The 19,610-nt window shown below is 41.8% G+C and overlaps 1 protein-coding gene across 1 annotated transcript in view; it reads right to left on the bottom strand.

The window, feature by feature from the left end:
• CD99 (CD99 molecule (Xg blood group)) overlaps positions 1-15,510 on the bottom strand; it is a 30,269-nt gene extending 14,759 nt beyond the window's left edge. Inside the window, exons 1-2 of the mRNA XM_058825598.1 lie at positions 15,447-15,510; positions 13,596-13,958 (exon numbers count right to left, since the gene is read on the bottom strand). Coding sequence (XP_058681581.1) covers positions 13,596-13,958; positions 15,447-15,510 — 427 coding nt within the window. The remainder of the gene's footprint in view (positions 1-13,595; positions 13,959-15,446) is intronic.
• Between the last annotated feature and the right edge of the window lie 4,100 nt (positions 15,511-19,610).

The following is a 19,610-nucleotide window of genomic DNA, read 5'->3' on the forward strand; positions in this document are numbered from 1 at the left end:
TCAAGAATACTTAAGAAGTATCTACACTATTTTCCTTTCACCTCTGTATCTCAAATACCTGGATCTCAAGAGACAGATCTGTAGCAAAGTACCTGAACCACTCAGACTACAGTGTGCACCAGCCATTTCACTTGTAACTGTTCTTATCAGAATCTTCTTAGGGCTCTCTGGAATTCATCAAGGTTACTAAGACATAAACTGTGCTAAAATAAGAAAGAAGCTAAGAAACAGAATTCCAAGACCACAAGAAGGAGATACCAGAGAGCTGTGAGCCACTTGGACTGTAACCAATCACATATTCTGAAAAGTGCATGCAAAATGCATGGACAAGCAAAGGCACCAATAAGAAATGCATGAGCAGCATGGGCAGTAGAGCTAGAATGTATAAATAAATGCACAATGTAAACAATAGACAGCTTCTGCTTAATCGTATTGATTAGCTGTCTAGGGGTCCTGAATTTCCCCAGGCCATTGCTAGTAACCAACACAGTTTGTGTTAACTGGGGGGAAAACAGTAGGTAGAAGAAAAAGAGCAAACACAGGCTTTGAATAGTTGATGAACTAGAGGGTATCCAAGAGATCCAAGTAAGCAAATAACAGTGCCAAGACCTTTGCAAAGACCTGTCACTGCTCTCAGATACTTCTGCTACAGTATTAGATTGGTCATATTCACATTCCACTGCAGAAAGCAGAAAAGCACCACCTACACAAACTCAAAATAAGTAAAACCCAGCTGACCACAGTCCTGGGCAACCTACAGAGGATGACTCTTCTGAAGCAGAGGGTGGGACTGAAAGGGCACCAGCTTCAGCAACCTATGGTTCTGTGACATGGGCCAATCCTAGCCACTGGACTATACTCCTTGTGCTGCAAAGTCACAGAACTAAAAATAAAGTAAGTCACTCTGTCTGCAATTCTTTTTATAAATGAAAACTGAAATACATTGCTCTGCTTCCTGAAGTTTGTAAGCAGAAACCCAAGCTACACTAACAAGAGCTGCTAGAAGAACATCTGGGTGATGGAAGCATGAAACTTCTGCCAAGAAATGACAAGTTCTGGGAACACTGGGATGTGAAGTCGAAGGAGAGGAAAAGTGTTTTGCAAAATGTAGCAAAGGTACTGAATCCACATGGCAAGCAATCAAAAGTCACTGGATGTATTTATTTGAATTTTTTGTTCCATTCTTCTTACTGGTAATTTCAGGAGGGCCTGACCACAATTGAAGACTGCAAGTATCATATACTATGCTTAATGCTATTTCACCTATGTACTTGCCCTTACCAAACATAAATGCATTACTAAAATTAGTGAGCATTTCAGTTATTACTAAGTTACCTTTTGTGTCAATTCAGGGACTAAAGCAACACACACTGGCAGACAGAAACATGGGCTTGTCAGCATCTGTGTGCAGCAGTTCATGGCACCTTCCTCACAGCAACCCTAAACCAGGCTGAGGTCACTCTGTGCATTAAGCACGAAGTTCCTTGATGTCATCAAGGCCAGCCCCAGAGCCGCTGCTGCCACTGCCTTCTCTTGCACCAAGAGAGCAAAGCCAGCCCTGTCCTTTACCCCCTGGAGCAGGCAAGGAGGACCCCTGCCCCTCCTCCCAGGTCTCAGGGTAATCACCGTCCCTCTAGAGAGGCTCACAATGGGCCAAGACCTCTCTGATCTCCACCACTGCCTCTGTGATCATGGGGCTGGATCAGGAGCTCTGCAGCAGTCTTAAGAAAACCTGTTCCCAAATCTCACCAAGATCAATAAGGACTGTGCACCTGCTTTGCATTCAGACACTTTTGAAGTTCTGTCTTGGCATAAGAAATGTCAGTAGTTCATTTTGTATAAGCCTAAGACACCAAAATTCTTTAATTACATGTTGCTCACAGTCTACAGCTTCAAAGTTGAAGCTGTTCAACAGACAGGATTTTAAGCTTCCGCAAAGCTGACAAGCCTTGCAGCTACTACTCACCCTGAATTTCCATAACCGGGTGCATTCTGACCACAAGGCTCACATTTACTCTTGTTATGTAATATTCTTTCCCTAACTATTATACCAATCAGTTTTTGTAGCAAAAAAATATATTAACTTTGTTAATGTATATTAGTTCACATTTTACACTGCATTGTAATGTGGCAGTGGAATTTTACAGGACACTTTGGTACTGATCATGCTAAAGTAAAAAGAAACCAAAGGACAGCTTGGCCCTGTAAATAATGAATTTATTTCCTAGAAGCTTAGAGGTAATAAAATGTATGCCTGGGCAACCAACATAATGGCAGCATCCTAACCCCTCTAACACCTTTAAGAAACCTTCCCAGTATTGGCTGGCATCACAGATAATTAAAGTGAATCCGATTCCAAGAATGTCTGGATTAATTGAAAAGCAGTAAGAAATACAGGTGCTTTCCAAAGTTTTACCATTATTAATATTCAGTACTGTGGGTGTCAGTGACTAGTCAAATTGTGTTATATTCAACATTTGAAAGCATCTCAGTCCTCAAGGACTGAGGAGTGCAATCCTTGCAAATTTTCATAATATCCTCCGAAGTTCAAAGCCATTACGGCATCAGCACCACTCCCTCTTCCAGTGTTGAAGACTCTTGTTACTCCTCGAGGTTTTCTGCACTTACATCTAGCAATAGCTTCAGCAGTTCCTGATAAGAACCATTCTGACTGACTTCCAGGCAGCCTCTTGACTTGAAGTGTGCACCCCAAAACAGCGGCCACATCACAAGCAGCCAAACCTCTTCATGCATTTCTAGAGCTCAGTACCCTGCCCAGTCTAGGGCAGAGAAAGGGAGAAGTGTCTTCGGGGCAACTGTGTGATGTCTGGGGCATGACTTCAAGGGCTGTGTGCTTTTTCTGCTCATCCCAAATCAGTAAAACATTTCATACAGCAATAAAGTGTGTAAGATGATAATTAAAGGTTTCACTCCTCAACTAACAGTCAGGAATTTGTTTGCAATCAATCAGCATTTTGTTTGATCCTCATACTCTGCATCTCAGGTGGCCCCTTGGATTGGGGCAGGAAGGAATGGAAGAAAGAGGAATCCCGGTGTGATGGGGGGCTCAGAGGAAAAAAAGAAAGTCTAGCAGCAAGGTTCAGGGAGGAAAAGATTGGGGCAATCTGCATTAGATGAAGTATGGTGAAGTTCTGGCATAAGAAATGATGAAGTACTAAAAACCCAAAATTTGTGATTTGGCAGACATAATAATTGGCATAGGCACCAGTCCCAAAACCTCAACTGTTGGACTGGTAAATAATCCTCACTCTGATCAAGGAAAATAAGTCAAATTATAATTTATGTTGAACAAATTAATGGAACTTGGATCTTCATTTACAAATTCCTTCTTTAAAATAAAATGTATTTGAAATATACACTTGCAATGCTTACAGAGCCAAATCAACACTGTTATTTTTATAGCAGCACACTGAAATGAAGATTCACAGAAAGCAGAACTCCTATGTCTGCTGACACTTGTAAGATGACAATTTCACAGCTTGTTTCTTTTACCTTCCTCACCACAATTCTTAACAATTCAATACAGTTTGTGTGCTAATAGTAAAGTTCAAACAAAATCTGTAATCTAACCAGAAACATTAACTGAACAGTAAAACTGACTTTGGTTTTCCAGGCTCTTCATTTTAACTGTGGCTTGTTCAGTTATGGCTAAAAAGACTCTTCAGGCTTTTTAAGCTGTGTACTTGAAATGAGCTACAACCTCCTGTGCTAACAGAAAGAGAAAGACTTTGGGTTTTATGATGAGGGTTTCCTGTGGGGAAGGTGTGGGTTGAGGAAACCAGACTCAGCACAGTGTTTGCAATGATTTGAATCACAGGAGTCTGCACAAATACATGGCAAGCCAGAAACATGGTATAAGTTTTATTTCTCATTTAAAATAAGGTTGAGAGGTTTTCCTTTCCACTTCCTATCCTTTAGTACTTGAGGAAAAAGGCAAGTTTTCCCTTTTGTACCAAGGCTATGTTCTTAGTAGTTTCAGTGTGTTCATGAGCCCAGAAAAACAGCTGGAATGTGTTCACAGTGGAACTGTAAGCATTTCCAGTTCAACTGCATCTTGTGAAAGTACTACTGCTATATTTAGACAAAACCTTTAACAAGAATTCTGCATGTCCACTCTAAGAATTATCTGGATCATCTTCACTTTGATTCTGTATCACCTCCTAAAATCAAATTAGATTTTATGTTCCAATGCTAATCACTTGCAGCCTGCCATTTCACATGCCAGACTTAGTTTGCACTATAAATTTACTTATTTTTAAAAAATGTAATAATTTAATAGAACATCACAGGAAAGCAATAAGAATGGATGCAGGACAGGTAAGAACTGCAGGCTGAAGGAGCTGTGCCAGGACACAGAACTGCAATGAAGCCAGTGACAAAGACACAATGGCAATGCCCAAGGGATAGGAGTAGAAGCAACACTGACAGGGGATTGGAGTAGAAGCAACACTGACAGGGAAGGGAGAGAGAGGAGAAATCTGGATGCAGAGGAGTTGTCACTACAGCCACAAGCTTCAGAATCACGAGTCTTGCCTGAAGTTTGGGGAAAAAAGGTCCACATCTCTGCTTTGTATACTAAGACCTTAACAGAAGGCCAAATTAGAAAAAAGGAAAGTTGAAAGTTTTTGTGAGAACAGTGGAGAAGAATATTGTACATCAGATTGCAAACTTGTTGGCTAAGACAAGCAGGGACAGCTCTGAGGTGAAGAAGAGATGTCTCAATAACCATTTGCAACGTTTGGGGAGGGAGAGAGCAGGGAATAGATGGTGAAGTAACCACTGAATTTGGGATCAAATTGCAAGAGGCCTGGCATCCAGGGTGGACTGAGAACCACAGAGTAGGCAGGAAGGCACTTCTGGTGTTGAAAAATCACAGACAGCTATGGGTAGCTGGAGGTGAGGGAAGAATCCGTAGATTGAAAGATAATGATATAAAATGCAGAAAAAGACAGACTTATCTAAAAGCTTTCTGCAAAGAATTCCCCAAGCCCCTCCCCCAAAGCGTATCCCAAAATCTCATTTCTAAAATTAACAAGGACTTGTGTGACTCTAGAGCTGCCTGGTTTGTCCAACAATAGCATCAGCTCTAATAAACACTGTATACTACCCATCACAACAGCCTCACGTCTTATTCACATCTCACTTCTACCACTGCTACTATCACTACTAGTTCCTTTCATCTTCACATAGTTTTCTCTTCCAAATCACAGGGAACAAAAAAATTGGTGGTAAAACATATGTCTAAACACTCTAACTGCACTTTTTCCAGAAAGAGAAGGTTTAGAGTGTAATATTTTTGCATCAGTCATAAAAACAGTAATCCTACCAATATCACTTTAATTTGCTTTCCTGGAAATAGTGGAGTTTCAAAAATTTTCACTTGATGCTAGCCTCAGAATGTTAGATTTCTTCACACACAGAAAATATACAAGAAATATTTTTCTGTGGTTAAGCAAAAAAGCATACAAAGACAGTTTGATAATTAAAATAGATTTTTACCAATTAAATTGATGAGTGTTTAATTGAAAAGAACTTCTATTTCATGGAAATATTAACTTGTACACTGAGTTTAACTTTTAACCAATGAAAGAACGACTGTTATCCTAAAAAAAAAAAAAAGTTTGATTTTACCATCATTAAAACTCTTGGGCTCAGAGTGAAATGAGCTTTGTGGATACTTTACTCACATCAAGAAATGGATACCATTACTTGTGAAAAATTTGGGACCAAGAAGAAATCCAATGGGAGTTTTACAGGATGCAAGCTATGAGAAAAGTAGAGCAGAACTAACATCTGCATTTAACTAACCATTGCTCCAGTCAAGAGGCCTTCCTTTTCTTTTACAAGTACTGTGAAGGATGCCAATTTTAGCTGTTTATAGCATGTGGAAACTTCACAAGTGGCTGAAATGTGCATGGAGTAAAACAAATGCATTTGTTACTTAACCAACGATGCTGTGTGATCAGAGCTGACTTAAAATGTAAATGCTTCCTGTCGAAATGATCTTTTTCCCAAAACATGTTTGAATTACTCCTGCATTTGACATGTCAACTATATATTTTAAAGGCACTGTTCTACATTTAAAAAACCCACTTAGGATTTAGAAACACTATTGTAAATCGGCTTTACACCACAAAGATGTAAGTTCGTGTACTTTCACAGGAATTTGCCTTATGACTTTCTGGAATTCTTTGTAAAAATATCTTCTGCATCTTATTATTCCGGGCTTCACAGTCACATCAAATGCAGAGGCTAAACCAGTTGAAAAGGAATTTGTGATGAGTACCACTGCATTTATTTTCAACAGGTGAAAACTGTACCTGTGGAAGGAGCAACCAATTTTCTGCAGCAAGCTGGGAAATCTTTCCAGACTAGAATTTACAAACATATAGATAAATTATTCTTTTTAAATGAAAAACAAAACTACCTTGTATCATACCAAGCAACCTTCCAAACACTAGCTTTGGGTCTGCCTTCACCTGGAATGGTGTGCAATATATCTGGAACTGGCTGTTACAAGGGGTAGGAATGCAACCCTACCATCTTCCATGGCACCATCCACAAAGGTTCAACATCTCTGGAGAATTTTTCCATGGTACTGATGCTATACTGATTGAAGGAAAAACCTCCAAAACAGTACTAAGGAATGGGCACCATGTAATCTTTGTCTTTCCCCAGCCTGAACTTACTAATCTGAAGCCAGCAAATCAACATGAAGGCTGTAAAATATGACAAGTTATTTGCTGAAGAGGTTGCCATGAGTTTGCAGAAGCAATGGCCTCTGTTAGCCTTAGAACACACTTGGGAGCCCCAGTGCCCTGAGAATACAGATACACAGCCTCCTGAGTGATCACTAATGCAGTCCAGAAATGGCTCAAAGACTGGAGTCATGTTAATCATCAGCAATGAGGAAAACCATTTCCAACATCACAAGAATGCAAAGTAATACAACAGCTATTCAGAGAAATAACTTGAACATATGTTGTAAATAAGAACATCTGAAATTCAGAGGCAATTTAAGAAACATAGTAACCAGGCTGATCAGTTAACCAGACTTGCCAGTACAGGATTGTGGTGTGGGCACAAAAGAAAGCTATTTTTAGCCAAGTAGGTCCATGAAATTTCTGCTTATGTACTGAGGGAGAAAACACAGCTTAGACTCGTCTCAGAAGCCACAGTGCAAGCATCAGGCAGTGTGAAATCAGTGGAATAATAGGACATGCATGGAAAGTTGTTGAAACAGTAAATGTGATGGGAGAGAGGGAAGTTTGAAGAAGCCTGGCAAGTAGAGCAGCCCCTTTATGTTCACAACACCAATCCATGCAAAGTCAGACAGGAGTTGCCAGAAGATTTTCTACATGGCAAGATAACATAGGTGGCACCCTAGATACAACAAACACATGTGTGTTGGCATGACAGAATGCAGCCTTGGCTAGGCTTAGCAGTAATCAAAACCACAGCTATTGAAGAATGAGGGAAAGATCGTGGAGCAGACATGGTGTATCATATTCCTTCTAATCCCCTGGCATCTAGAAAGGTAGAACTCTACAATGTCTGCACTCCAGGAAGAGCAGACCTCAGCTCTATGAAGCTGGGGGGAGCCACTGAACACAAATGCAGGAATACATCATGGCAGTCTCACCAATAGCCATTTATCCCAATTTCAACTGGGTGACAAAGTACCAGCCAGCCCCTAGGGTGCCGGAATTAGAACACAACTTATCCTCCAACAGCCATTGAAATCCCTAAGGAAGAAGTCCTCATCACCTGAGGACCAGGAATTACCTACTAGGAGGCCTTTGGAAAAATGATAAAGAAATTAGATATGTGCTGTTACATACCATAAATAGTCTTAATTTACTTCAAAAGCATACCATGTGTTTTGGAGACAGAAGATGTAGGTATCTGAAGACTTATATCCAAACAGTTCCTGGGTACAGGCTGCTCAAAAATGTGTTGCATGGATGATCCATTCCTGGAAGTGTTCAGGTTGCATGGGGCTTTGAAGGTCTTATGGAAGGTGTCCAGGCCCACAGCAGTGAATTTGAACTACATGATCTTTAAGTCTCTTCCAACCCAAACCATCCTATGATTCTTTTCCATTGGTCAATGAAAGTACAGGACATGAATTTGGCAGGGTTTCAGCAGCAGGATGCCCTGTATGGTAAGAGGCCATGAACTGCCCAGTGCCACTTACAGTTATGTCACAGTGGCACTGACACTGCTACTGCACAACTGTCTTGGTTTGAAAAGGAGGAAACCTCCCTTGGAAAAGAGACCATGACCCCCTTCCCGCTGAATTATTACAACTTGGAAATTGCAGGGATTTCAGGCAAAGACAGTAAAGAACTCCTATGCCTTTACATATGTGTATGGATAAGAAGACAAGCACGCCAGCACAGCGGCAGCCACAGCAGACAGAACCGGGAGGAATCCGATCCCGGCCATCTTGGCCACAGGCACTTTCCCCTTCGCTGCAGTTCCGGTCGCAGCCAGCGGGGGCGCTGCTGGCTCCGGGCCGTGCCGTGCCATGATGCCCCCGCGCCTGCAGGGGGCGCTGTGGGACAGCTCAGCCATGTCACCCTCAGTAATGGTGGATGGAGGGGATGGCAAAAACGGGCTGCAGCAGGAACCTCGGAGAGGCGGCTGGGACACCAGGGTGGGCTCAGCCCGGGCAGCAGAAACTCCACGGATGCTGCAGGGGCCATGGGGTGTCCCAGCAGGCAGAGGCGTGGGTTAGAGTGCAGTGAAAAAGCCTGAGGCAGCAGCAGAAAGCAGCAGGGCTGGGCAGATGCCGGGCTCCTCCTCAGCAGCTGCCACATGCAGCCAGGCAGACAGACACACCCTCCAGGAAAGGGGACACGGCTGGGGTATCGGTTTTTTTCCCCTGAGGCACCCGAGCAGATGGCAAGTGTCCATTCCAGTGAGGCAGGGTGCCAATAAGGTCCCAGTTCAATGGCTGCTCTCATGAGCAATGGCAGGAGAAAATAGAGCAGGGCTGGGGCTCTGGCAGCAAATTCCCCCACCAAGCAGCAGCTCAACCATCCTTCTCCAAAGTCAAGAGAGCAAGAAAGCTAGGACCTGCCCTAGCCCCATTTTTCCCCAGCCTAGTTTTGTGGTATCTCTCCCCCTCCAAGAGAAATCCCCCAGCTAAGAGAGTGGCCAGCTACATCCTTCCTGTGGAAACTTTTTTCCTAAGTATTAGTCATGGTTTCTTAGTGACAGATGGGACAAAATTCCATGAGAGAAAGAAGCAATAGGAAAGATCTTAATCTCCAATAACACCAAACCCTCTACTGGTCTCAGAAGCACAGAGTATTCCTGCTGGAGCACACACAGAGTCAGCCAGCAGGGACAGGAGACACAGGAAGACATGGTTTGAGAGACTCAGAGGGGGACTGGAGAGGGAACGTGTGGCTGTAAATGTGCTCTGGATAGTAGAGGGTCCATGCCAACAGGAGACCTGCTGGAGGTACTGTGGCAAAGACACCCCCGAGGGAGTGTGGCCACTCACACCAGGACCACCCACAACGGAACAGTGACAGCCCTGAGGGACCATAAGTGACCCTCATAGTGGCTGGAACACTAAAAAGTGAAGAGGTGCAAAAGAAGATCAGCATGAAGCATGAAGGAGAAGCAGAAAGACACCACTAAGCCCATTACAACCTCCTTGCTCTGCATGTTACCCCAGCAAAGGCACAGAAGATGGGCTGAGCACAACCTGCAGTGAAAACCAGGGAAGCTGATATAGAGTAGATAGGACTGTTTGGGCTTAAAATTAAAACCTTTAGGGTTTGATGGATCAACTTTTTTCTCTTAATTCTCAAACCCATGATTAGAAGTTTGCATTAACTGACAATAAGTTAAGTCCTATGAGTTGAGACTGTTTTGCTCATAATATTCTCTCAAAACATTTTTACTAGGCTCCAAAGAGCAGGTTCCTGTGCCAAAAGCAGTTTGCAGAAGGCTAGAAGAAAGTGGAATGCTCCTGTCAAAATGATCTTAACCAATGAATACTACTATCGTTGCATTTTCTGACACAGCTGACACCTGATGAAATACAGTCGTTTCAGTGGGAAATTCAAGACAGCAAGAGTTAAAGTAGGCAAGAGTCTCAAGCACAGGCAAACCAATCATATGAACCAGAGAAACGTCAGGAAAATATTGAAATCGGTCTTGGCTAGATGGCAGTAGGCTGAGTCACACTGAGCTCTTGCCAAGTTAAATCACGGTAACTAACAGTTATGGCTTAAGGAAAGCTTATGGATTGTTGCAGTGACATCACTTTGATATAACAGTGCAGTGGCCATTTTATATAACACCACATGAAAAAATTATTAGCTGTTTCACATTAGAGAAAATAGAAAGATGGAGAAACAAGCACTTTGTTTTTCATGTTCATGCTGCCATGTATGCATTCTAGCACTGCTACTGAAATTCTTCCAATGAAAACTACGGGGTGGCTTGTTGGCTTATTATTGGTTTTGTTGAGGTTTTTAAAATCAGATTTAAAAGGCAAACAGCTCCAGAGCCCAGAAAGCAGAGCTCAGTCTCCAGGAGTCCCTACAGCACCTCCCTGTCCCAGCTGAAAGCTCCATCTACTGGATTACAGACACCATCATTTCACCATCTTCCACCCAACTAGTCATCTCTCTCAACACTGAATTGCCTCAGCAAGAATTCAGGAGCTCAAGTGCTTCCTTCCCTTCCTCAGGGCCCTGTATGACAGAGGTCTTAGAAAGAAGGGATCTCTACCCACACTTCACCCCAGGCTACTGATCTTACAACATGGGTACCTCATTTGCCAGCTTGTATTTTGCTCAACTCCTTTTGGCAGCTGCGTTTCAATCAACAAGCTCTCCCCAGGACTTGCAACAGATACTTAAACCATATATCCCAGTCCAAACTCCAGGCCCACAGTAAGCAGACAGCTTTTCATGCTTTGATCATTCTGCAGTAGATAAGGGAGACTTTTGAGCCTTGTGTCCGAATACAGCAGTTTCTTGCTGCTCATCAGAGAATCACTGAGCTTGGTTTGGACCTCTAAGATCATCAAGTTCACATGTAGAGTATCATGCAAGGCTTTGTTTTTGTTTCACTCTTCATCTGCTGTGGTCTTCATACACATTGTACAGAAGTCATGCTGCCTAATCCTTTTTTTTTTCTGCATTGTGTTTTGAAAACCACATGCCTCAAATTGGATACAGATCTAACCTGATGATTTTGCAGGCATAAGGTGGCTGAGTTGGTCTCACACCTCACAGCCAGCCACAGCAGGAAACCTCTTGCCCTTTTTTCCCTGTCCCCAGCTCATTTCCACTCTCCCATGCACGGCCCTGCCACTCCCTTGTGCCGGCAGGAACACCCATCAAACACTCCACAGAGCTAACTCAGTGCACATTAGTCATCTGCTGAATCATCTCAGTGCACGCCTCGATGGGCACCAGACCAAAAACAAAAAAAAAGGAAGGGAAGCAGAGATCCCGCTTCTCAGGAGGGGCAAGCTGTCAGACTGCCTATAGAAACGTGATACAAAAACTCGTATTTTACCTTCCTATGGATACAGCCCCAACGGTATCTAAATTCCAGCTCTGCCAGACTGGCAGAGTTCATACTTGGCAGATGAGACAACACTTAAATTGCAGCTTTAAGGTTAAAACTGTGAGCTCTTTCTCTAAGCAAGCTCAAATAACACAGTAAAACCTTGCTTAATAATACATTCAAACCCTTGTTGATATGTTGAACATTGATTTAACACTTGCAACTTTGCTATGCCTAAAATGAATGATCCTGTAAGAAGTTATCAGTCTAGAGCACAGATTCTTCTGCTTGAATCATAAAAGCAAGCAGTCCCCCAGTGAAAATAGTCAACTCCACACAGTTTCAAAACAGCTGAACTGCTGATAAAGCAGGATGCTTAACTTTCCATAGTAGTTCTGTAAATTCAGACTACAGACAGTCCACCAACAGTGAAATTGAGTTTTTCAAATGCATGTAATTCAGGTTTTGCTCTTGTCATTTAAGATGGCATGAGCACAAATCTGAAATTCCCCTGGAGAGCCCCACCCTCTCCAGGTTGACATTCTCTGCAGTTCTCAAATTCTTACACATTTTGTTTAAAGTGTCCAAACTAATTATAACCTACCTACTCAGTTTGCATTATTGGCATTAACCAGCACTCGTATAAATTAACTAGCTTTCTAAAAGCAATCTATAATTTTCCTCAGAATTTAAAACAAAAACCTTAGAGGCAGTTGTTGTGTACCTTCCCTCCAGTAAAACACAATCCTGACATCTCTTTTCATCTCCACACTTCTTGGCAAAAAGTATAGGAAGACACTGTTTCTCAGTGTCCCCAAGTACTTCCACCTGTTAAGAGCATCACAGCAAAGATCTTGCTGCTACAACCACAAGGACTGCTTGCAGAAGTAGAGGAGGAAATGTTCCACACAAGTAGTAAGATGATAAATGCAAGCAGCCTGAGTCATCTGTCAGTTTTAAAGCTGGCTTCTATAAAATTGTACTTTTTTTTCCAAGAGTTCAGCTTTTTCAACCTGCAAATCGAGACCACAACAGGGCCCCAGGAGAACTGAATTCAAGCAGCCTTGCTGTCAAACTGCTTATCTGGCATCACGTGTGCACTACCGACGGCTTCCAATCAACGTTAAGAGCATGCATTTCTCCTTCTCTTTCACAGTGAAGAGGTAGATATTTAAGATTTTAGGTGTTGCTTTTATGAAGTACCTGAAAAAAAACCCCAACAACTCAGGCATAGCAACAAGTAGGCTTATTATAGTAAAAAGAAGGAAGAAATTTCTTAAAAACAAGTCATATGAATGGGAAATGACAGTTTGGACTGCATATTCCAGTTCAGCAGTCCTCTGCCTGGAAAAAACACCTTCCTGCTGGGGACTTTACTACTTTCTCCACCCCCAAATGTTTCTTTTTACCATACACCAACGTGCTATTACATACAGACTTTTTTGATCAGGGTTCAGGAAAATTGTTCCTGATACAAACTGAAGCAACGAGAAGCTTCTCAGAAACATACGTGTTTCACCGCGCAGTTTTGCCATAATTATTTTTTAAAGGCGGTCGTGTGACGGCAGACTTTCTGGTGAGTAACCATCCGATGCCCTGGGACTGCCGTGACTCCGCTTTCTCTCCTAAAATGGAAGCTGCGCTCCGGCCGAGCTCCCCAGGAGCCGAACCCCCCTTCAGGACCACCCTGCACCCAAGGGCCCTACTGGGGCGAGGACCATGTAATTCACCGCGGATGATCAACTAGTCAGTTTACAGTGCGGAAGGCGGGCAGAAAGCTCAGGAATACTTTTCCAGCCAGTAAAATGGGAAGAAAGAAGGAAAAATAAAAGCCTGGAGGGGGAGAGCGCTGTTTCCCCGGTCTATGAGACACGGCCAGCCAGGGACCCGCCCGGCTCGCTCCCGGGACAGCCTGGCCGAGCCGCACTGCTGCGAGCGGCAGCGCTCGGCCCCCGCCCCAGGGGCTCAGGGCAGGGCAGCGCTGCCTCCCCGAGCCGCGGCAGGGCCGCTCCGCAGCTCCCACCCCTCCTCACCTCTGACGGAGACCAAGACGGCGAGAAGCACCGGCAAGAGAAGGAACCTCCAGCGCCACATGGCTGCCCGCCTCACAAACTCGCAGACACACAGACACACACCAGGCGCTGCCCACAGCCGCTCCCCGCACCGCCTCAGCTGCTCCTGTGGCGGCGAGGGCGGCACCGCCCCGGGGCTGGGGCACCGCCCCAGCGCGCTCGGGCCGCCGCGCCCCAGGGCCCTCCTTCCAGCTGGGAGGCGGGATAGCTCCGGGAGCCGCCGGCTGGGGCCGGGAACTGGGTTTTCACTGCCGGTAGAGATAAAGGGGTGGAACTTCGCCGTGCTGCTCAGCCCTGACCGCTGCCGTGCAGCCTGCCTACGAACTGAAAGGAGCTCCGAAAGGAGGCTACGGGGCTTAATTCTGGTCCCAGGTTTTAATGGCAGAGATGAATGCTCAGGTGCTCAAGTACCGCTGCCCTCTCTTAAACCAGGCACTCCCGTTCATTGCTTTTCCTCAGGAAAAGTCACCCATCGCAAAACACACCAGGGCACCTGCTTTTTCTTTAGTCAGAAGAAAATAGTTTTGAGTTTTGTACTTGACACTTGTGCTGAGCTGTGTTGAGGGGCATGTATCAAAAAATACTCTGCCACCAAATGTGGTTCTTCAATTCCCAGGTATGCACTGTTTATTGACTGGATAATAATATAGTGACACAGTGTGATTTAGAAGGTAGCTGATTTGGATTCATAGTCATAGACCTATACTTTCCTCAGAGAGGTCCATATCTGTTATTTAACATTTGTAGGACCTTGCCAGCTGGAAAGGTGGAATGTCAAATCATTGTTGCCAGTTCATAAATTGATGAATGTTTATTTTTTTCTTTTTTGACAGTGCCTAATCAGGTTATTTTCAGATTTACTCTACGGCAGAAAAGAGTTTAACTGTACTAATAAAAACACTTAAAATTATGCTGTGTTTTAATTTAAGGGTAAGCTTTTCCATTAAAATATCTGAGTTTTGCAGGAGTAGTATTGAAGTCAACATTATGTAGTGGTTAGCAGCTCCCATTTTTGCCAGACTCCAAGCCTAGAAGGTAAGATTGAATATGTGCATTGTGTAATCCATCAGTGTGTATCTTGCCATTAATGCTATGTGCTTATGTACAGGAAATTATTAATGTTACTCAAAGGATATACTTTAACAGAGTGTTTATGGTGGTTGTTAAGAATTGCCTAAGAAGTTGGTGCCTTGCCAAAAAGAACCTGACTCCTTAGACTACTGCACACTTCTTTAATCACATCATACCAAAACATGCTACCTGCCTAAGAGCTGCAGAGCTAACAGAGAAAACCTAGTTATCTCTCGGATATTACTGTGTCAGAACGGGGCTCTGTAGCTTCCTGTAGCCAAAATTACTCTTCATCTAAGCTACCTTCTTCAGATGAGGTAAAAGCAACTTCCTGTTGAACAGACATGAGATAACTAGACTTTGTACTACAGCTTGTGTTTTCCACTTAATTCAGTCCTTGAGACAGGAGCACAGCTAGCTGGCACTAGCCACTTTATGGCTAATAAATTTTCCAAATTTATAGGTATCTGGTAATTTTTTTCAATCCTATGACATATAATGATATATGATAATCTCATGATCTGAAATTTTCACTGATATTTTGTGAAAATGAGGTTCCTGATTTGTTGTTACCAGGTCTTTTATGTGTGGACTTGATTTTAAAAAAATCCAGGCTTTGTTGTTTCACACATAAAGCAAACTTATCTGTAAAAGATCAAAATCATTTAGTAATAAAGCTCTTTTTCCTATTGTGAGAGTAATAGTTACAATCTGAGACCCACTTCTTCTAATAGCACCCACCTCTGTCTTGCCCAGCCAGCAATTGTTGTCCTAGCAGGTCTTTTACTCTCTCTGTACTGTCCATAGCCTCTGCCAGGAAGTCTCTGCAGAAAGTGTGGGCATTGTCCTGCTCTGAAGATGCTGTAGTAGGAGAAGAGGTTGCCTTATGGCTTATTTCTAATGAAATAGGAATGGCTTATTTCTAATGGAATTTAAAAAGGCATGCATGGTCTGTGGTTTGACCTGAATAAAAATGTGACTTACACAGCATCACAATGAAGGCTGGAAGTTGTAAACCTAGCTGAAACTGTTCAAGTTTGAATAAAATCTGTGGTGTGCACAACTGAAGAGCTGTCTCTGAGCTATGAAGGGAAATGTTCTTTCTTAGATTCCCCAGTTCCTCTTCTGAAATAAGATCCTTATAGCTCTTTTACTGTCTCACTATAATTTTTTCCCCTTTTACTTATGAGTTTTCAACCTTGCCAGGTTGAAACATCATAGCTCTCCAGGTGTCCAAAGAAGCAAAGGAAAGACAAATAGGTTTTTATTTGCTAAAAACCAGATCTTCATGGTGCAGTTAAAACCTTACTGCTCTGTCCCCCAGGGACACCCTTTGCAATCAGAGGGCCACTGTTGCAGACTTTTTTTCATAGAAATCCTTTCTTTGGGATTTGTGCATCTTCTGGGAAGCAAGGGCCCCAGGAGAATATAAACAATTGTTATCGGCTGCTGTGAAATGTAGCAGGTGCTCCTGTGATTGGATCATGTTCCGTGTTTACAGTTGGGGGCCAATCACAGGACCAAGCTCGGGGATAGAGACCCTGGATACAGGACTTTGTTATTCCTTCTTTTCTATTCTATTCTTAGCTTAGCAAGCCTCGGCAACTTTTCTCCTTATTCTTTTTAGTATAGTTATAATGTATTATATATCGTATATGAATAAATCCAGCCTTCTGATCAAGAAACAAGATTCTCATCCTTCTCTCACCCTGGAGACCTTAACAGGTCGCTGTAATAGGCCACTGTCTGTGGATGGTGAAGCAGATGGAGAAACACAGCACTAAGGAAAAAATAAAGGAGATGGGCAGGATTGGCAAACTAAGTTTTGATTCACCCTTGTGTTCTGTTACATGCTATAAAATTTGTATGAGCATGAAAATAACCCTAGGAATTATGTTGTCTTTTTCTGCTTTTACAATTCACCAGAATCTGGCAATACTCTGTACTGACTATATCTCAGATACAATTCTTCTGAGGCTAAAAACACACATTTGAGTGGATTTGGGTGTGTTGATGCTGTGGCTCCATCTAACAGCATGTATTAGAAGAATATTTGCCATAAGTATCTCATGTTTTTTACTCATTTGGAGATCAAACTGAAGGGCAGAGTTTCATCTCTGGTTTCTGTCCTGGCATCTACTGATGAATATGCTCTGGTCTTTAGGTTTCTTCTCACTGTGAGGATATAAATGTTTACATTTGTATGTATTTTTAACTTAAACTCAAACATGTAGCACCTTATTTTCTCCCAGTGTTTTCATCTTGAGCTGTGACAAGAGGGTAGTTCCACCAGCTAAGTTTCCTGTAATATTTTATCAGTAAGGGAAGTTTTAGGGCCACAAGCAATTGGGTAGTCAGTCAATAGAATAATGACTTTTTTTAAAGAATTTGTTAAGCCCTATTTAATCTTTGGTCAGAAATTATAAAAACTTTATCAGTTCTCTTTGGGTTTTGTTTGGTTAGGTTTTGGTTGGTTTTTGTTTTGTTTTTTTAAAGTGACAGTAGTATTCCCAATTCTAAAGATATATTCAGAATAAGCAAGAGTCCAAAGAGGCTCCAGAATCTCTGCTGACTCCCCCTTGGGTGCTATTTTCTGATGCTCTTTGTTTTGCAAGAGAGCAGACATTAAGATACAGAATGACTTGGTTGGAAGAGACCTTCAAGATCATCGAGTCCAACCAGTGCCCTACCACCTCAACTAAACCATGGCACCCAAGTGCCACTTCCAGTCTTTACTTAAACACATCCAGGGATGGTGACTGCACTACCTCCCTGGGCAGACCATTCAGTACTTTATCACTCTTTCCATAAAAAAATGTTTCCCTAATAATCAGCCTGTATTTCCCTTTGTGCAGCTTAAGACTGTGTCCTCTGGCTCTGTCAGCTGCTGCCTGGAGAAAGAGACCAACCCCACCTGACTACGGCCCCCTTCAGGGAGTTGTAGCCTAAGTGTTTCTTCCCAAGGAAGCAAACTATATTCCTCTAAAACGAGCTGGTTGATAACAAATAGTGCTTCAGAAAGGAGTTTCTGCAGGTGGTTCTGAACAACTTCTGCAAATTACCTGATCTTTGCCACCCTGAGCTTTTCCTGCAGTAAATGTCCTCTTTCTGTTGGTACCTCTTGTTCCCTCCCGTAGCAGCAATAATTGCAGTGTGCTTACATGGCTTTCAGCACTGGCTTTTGTGCTTTGGTACCAAGATCTATGGCAACTGAAAGCCCATCTCCTTTAAAGCTCAGCCCACTTCTCCCACTATAAATACCAGCTGGCTATTATTTCCTTTTCAGATTTTTCCACAGGAATTTTTGTTCTTTGTTTTGTTGGTTTTTATCTTTCAGTCTATCTATCTTTACTTTTCTATGTCCAAAATCTATTACACCTTTTTTTTCATAACAGTTCATAAAAGGAAATATGATTTTTAGATCAGTTTTCTGCATACTGATCTGCATTGGAAGAGATATCAGGCAAAAAGTTGTTTATAAAGTAACTGTTATTTTATGACATGGATGCCATCAAAGATTAGTTCCATAAGAGAATATGCAATTTATTGATTAATGAAATAATTTGTATCTCTTAAAACAATTTTCTTAGTAATGTTGTATTTTATCTAAAACAGATACTGTTTTTTATGCACTCCTTTCAAAAACAACCCTTAACATATTTTCTCTTTAACTCTTGTTTTATTAGACTACAGTATCTTCACTGAATTCTAGAAAATTAAGCTTTTTGGTGTCTAGAGAGACATTTATGGCAGTTTTTCTTCATAAAATGTGAGCTAGAAATATCTAGTTTAGTATAAATGCTGTAAGTAGTCTGGTTGTAGCAGTAGATGGTATAGACCTCTACACAGGCCTATAAATTATATAAATTATATATAAATTATAATGAAAAGATTGGGGGGTTTTTTGTTTGTTTTTTGGGTTTCTCTTTTTTTTTTTTTTTTTTTTTTTTAAGATAAAGCCTTTTAAAGCAGGCTATGGTATAAATTTTTCCAAGGAGAAATTTTTCCTTTTGCTGATAGGAGCTCTTGATTCTTCTAATAATGTTTCAAATTTATGCTAATTGTATAGACTTGTCTTTGTATTTAACTGCTGACATTCAGGTTTAGTGGCTTACTACATATTTTTCCAAACCTGTTTCTTCTATCTCTTCATTTTACCATAAAAATTTTGTTTTAAGTATTTAAAGTAATTTTTATTTAATATAAATGTTTGACTTGCTGAAAAAAAAATCTGGAATACCTTTCCTCTCTTTTTGGCAAAATGAGGTTTTTAGTAATGCAATGTTTGTTCCTTTTGAAAAACATCTGATGTCCAATTTTTTCTTTCTCTTTTTTTCAAGGAGAAAATAATTAAATTTTAAAATTATAACTTAATGCAGGTTTTGTATGTTGTCTCTCCTGATGCTAAGTTCTGTTTGTCTCTGCTCTTCAGAGAGAAATGAACGAGAAAACTGACTGAAGCTGTTCTTAAACAGGTGTCACACTCAGTTTATACAGTTTGATTGAGCTGCATCCTTCCAAGTCTAAGTGAATGTGATTTTGGCATTCCTGACATATATTAGAGGTCTTTTATCAAATAAAACAGGAGCATGTGAGTATATGTTTTAGTTGTTCAAGTACTGCTGCCATTTGCCAAATTATCTAAACATTTCCTATTTAAGGCTTTTGTTCCCATTTACATTTTCTCCTCAAAGGAAAAATAGCTCATTCTCATAAACTGTTATATTCACAAGAAGTAAAACAGAGCTGGAATGCCTTCATATTCAGTAACAGAGCAATGTTTGTGGTATTCCCAGTACTGACATTGTCTAGACAGTAAAAAAAGTTCCCTTATTCTTGAAAATCTTCCTTTCAAGCTCAAGTCTGCATGTCTCATTGTTTCAGAATCAAGTTGCCTAAAACATC

The sequence above is a fragment of the Ammospiza caudacuta genome, chromosome 2, assembly GCF_027887145.1.
Source record: "Ammospiza caudacuta isolate bAmmCau1 chromosome 2, bAmmCau1.pri, whole genome shotgun sequence".
In the NCBI taxonomy this organism is placed as follows: Eukaryota; Metazoa; Chordata; class Aves; order Passeriformes; family Passerellidae; genus Ammospiza; species Ammospiza caudacuta.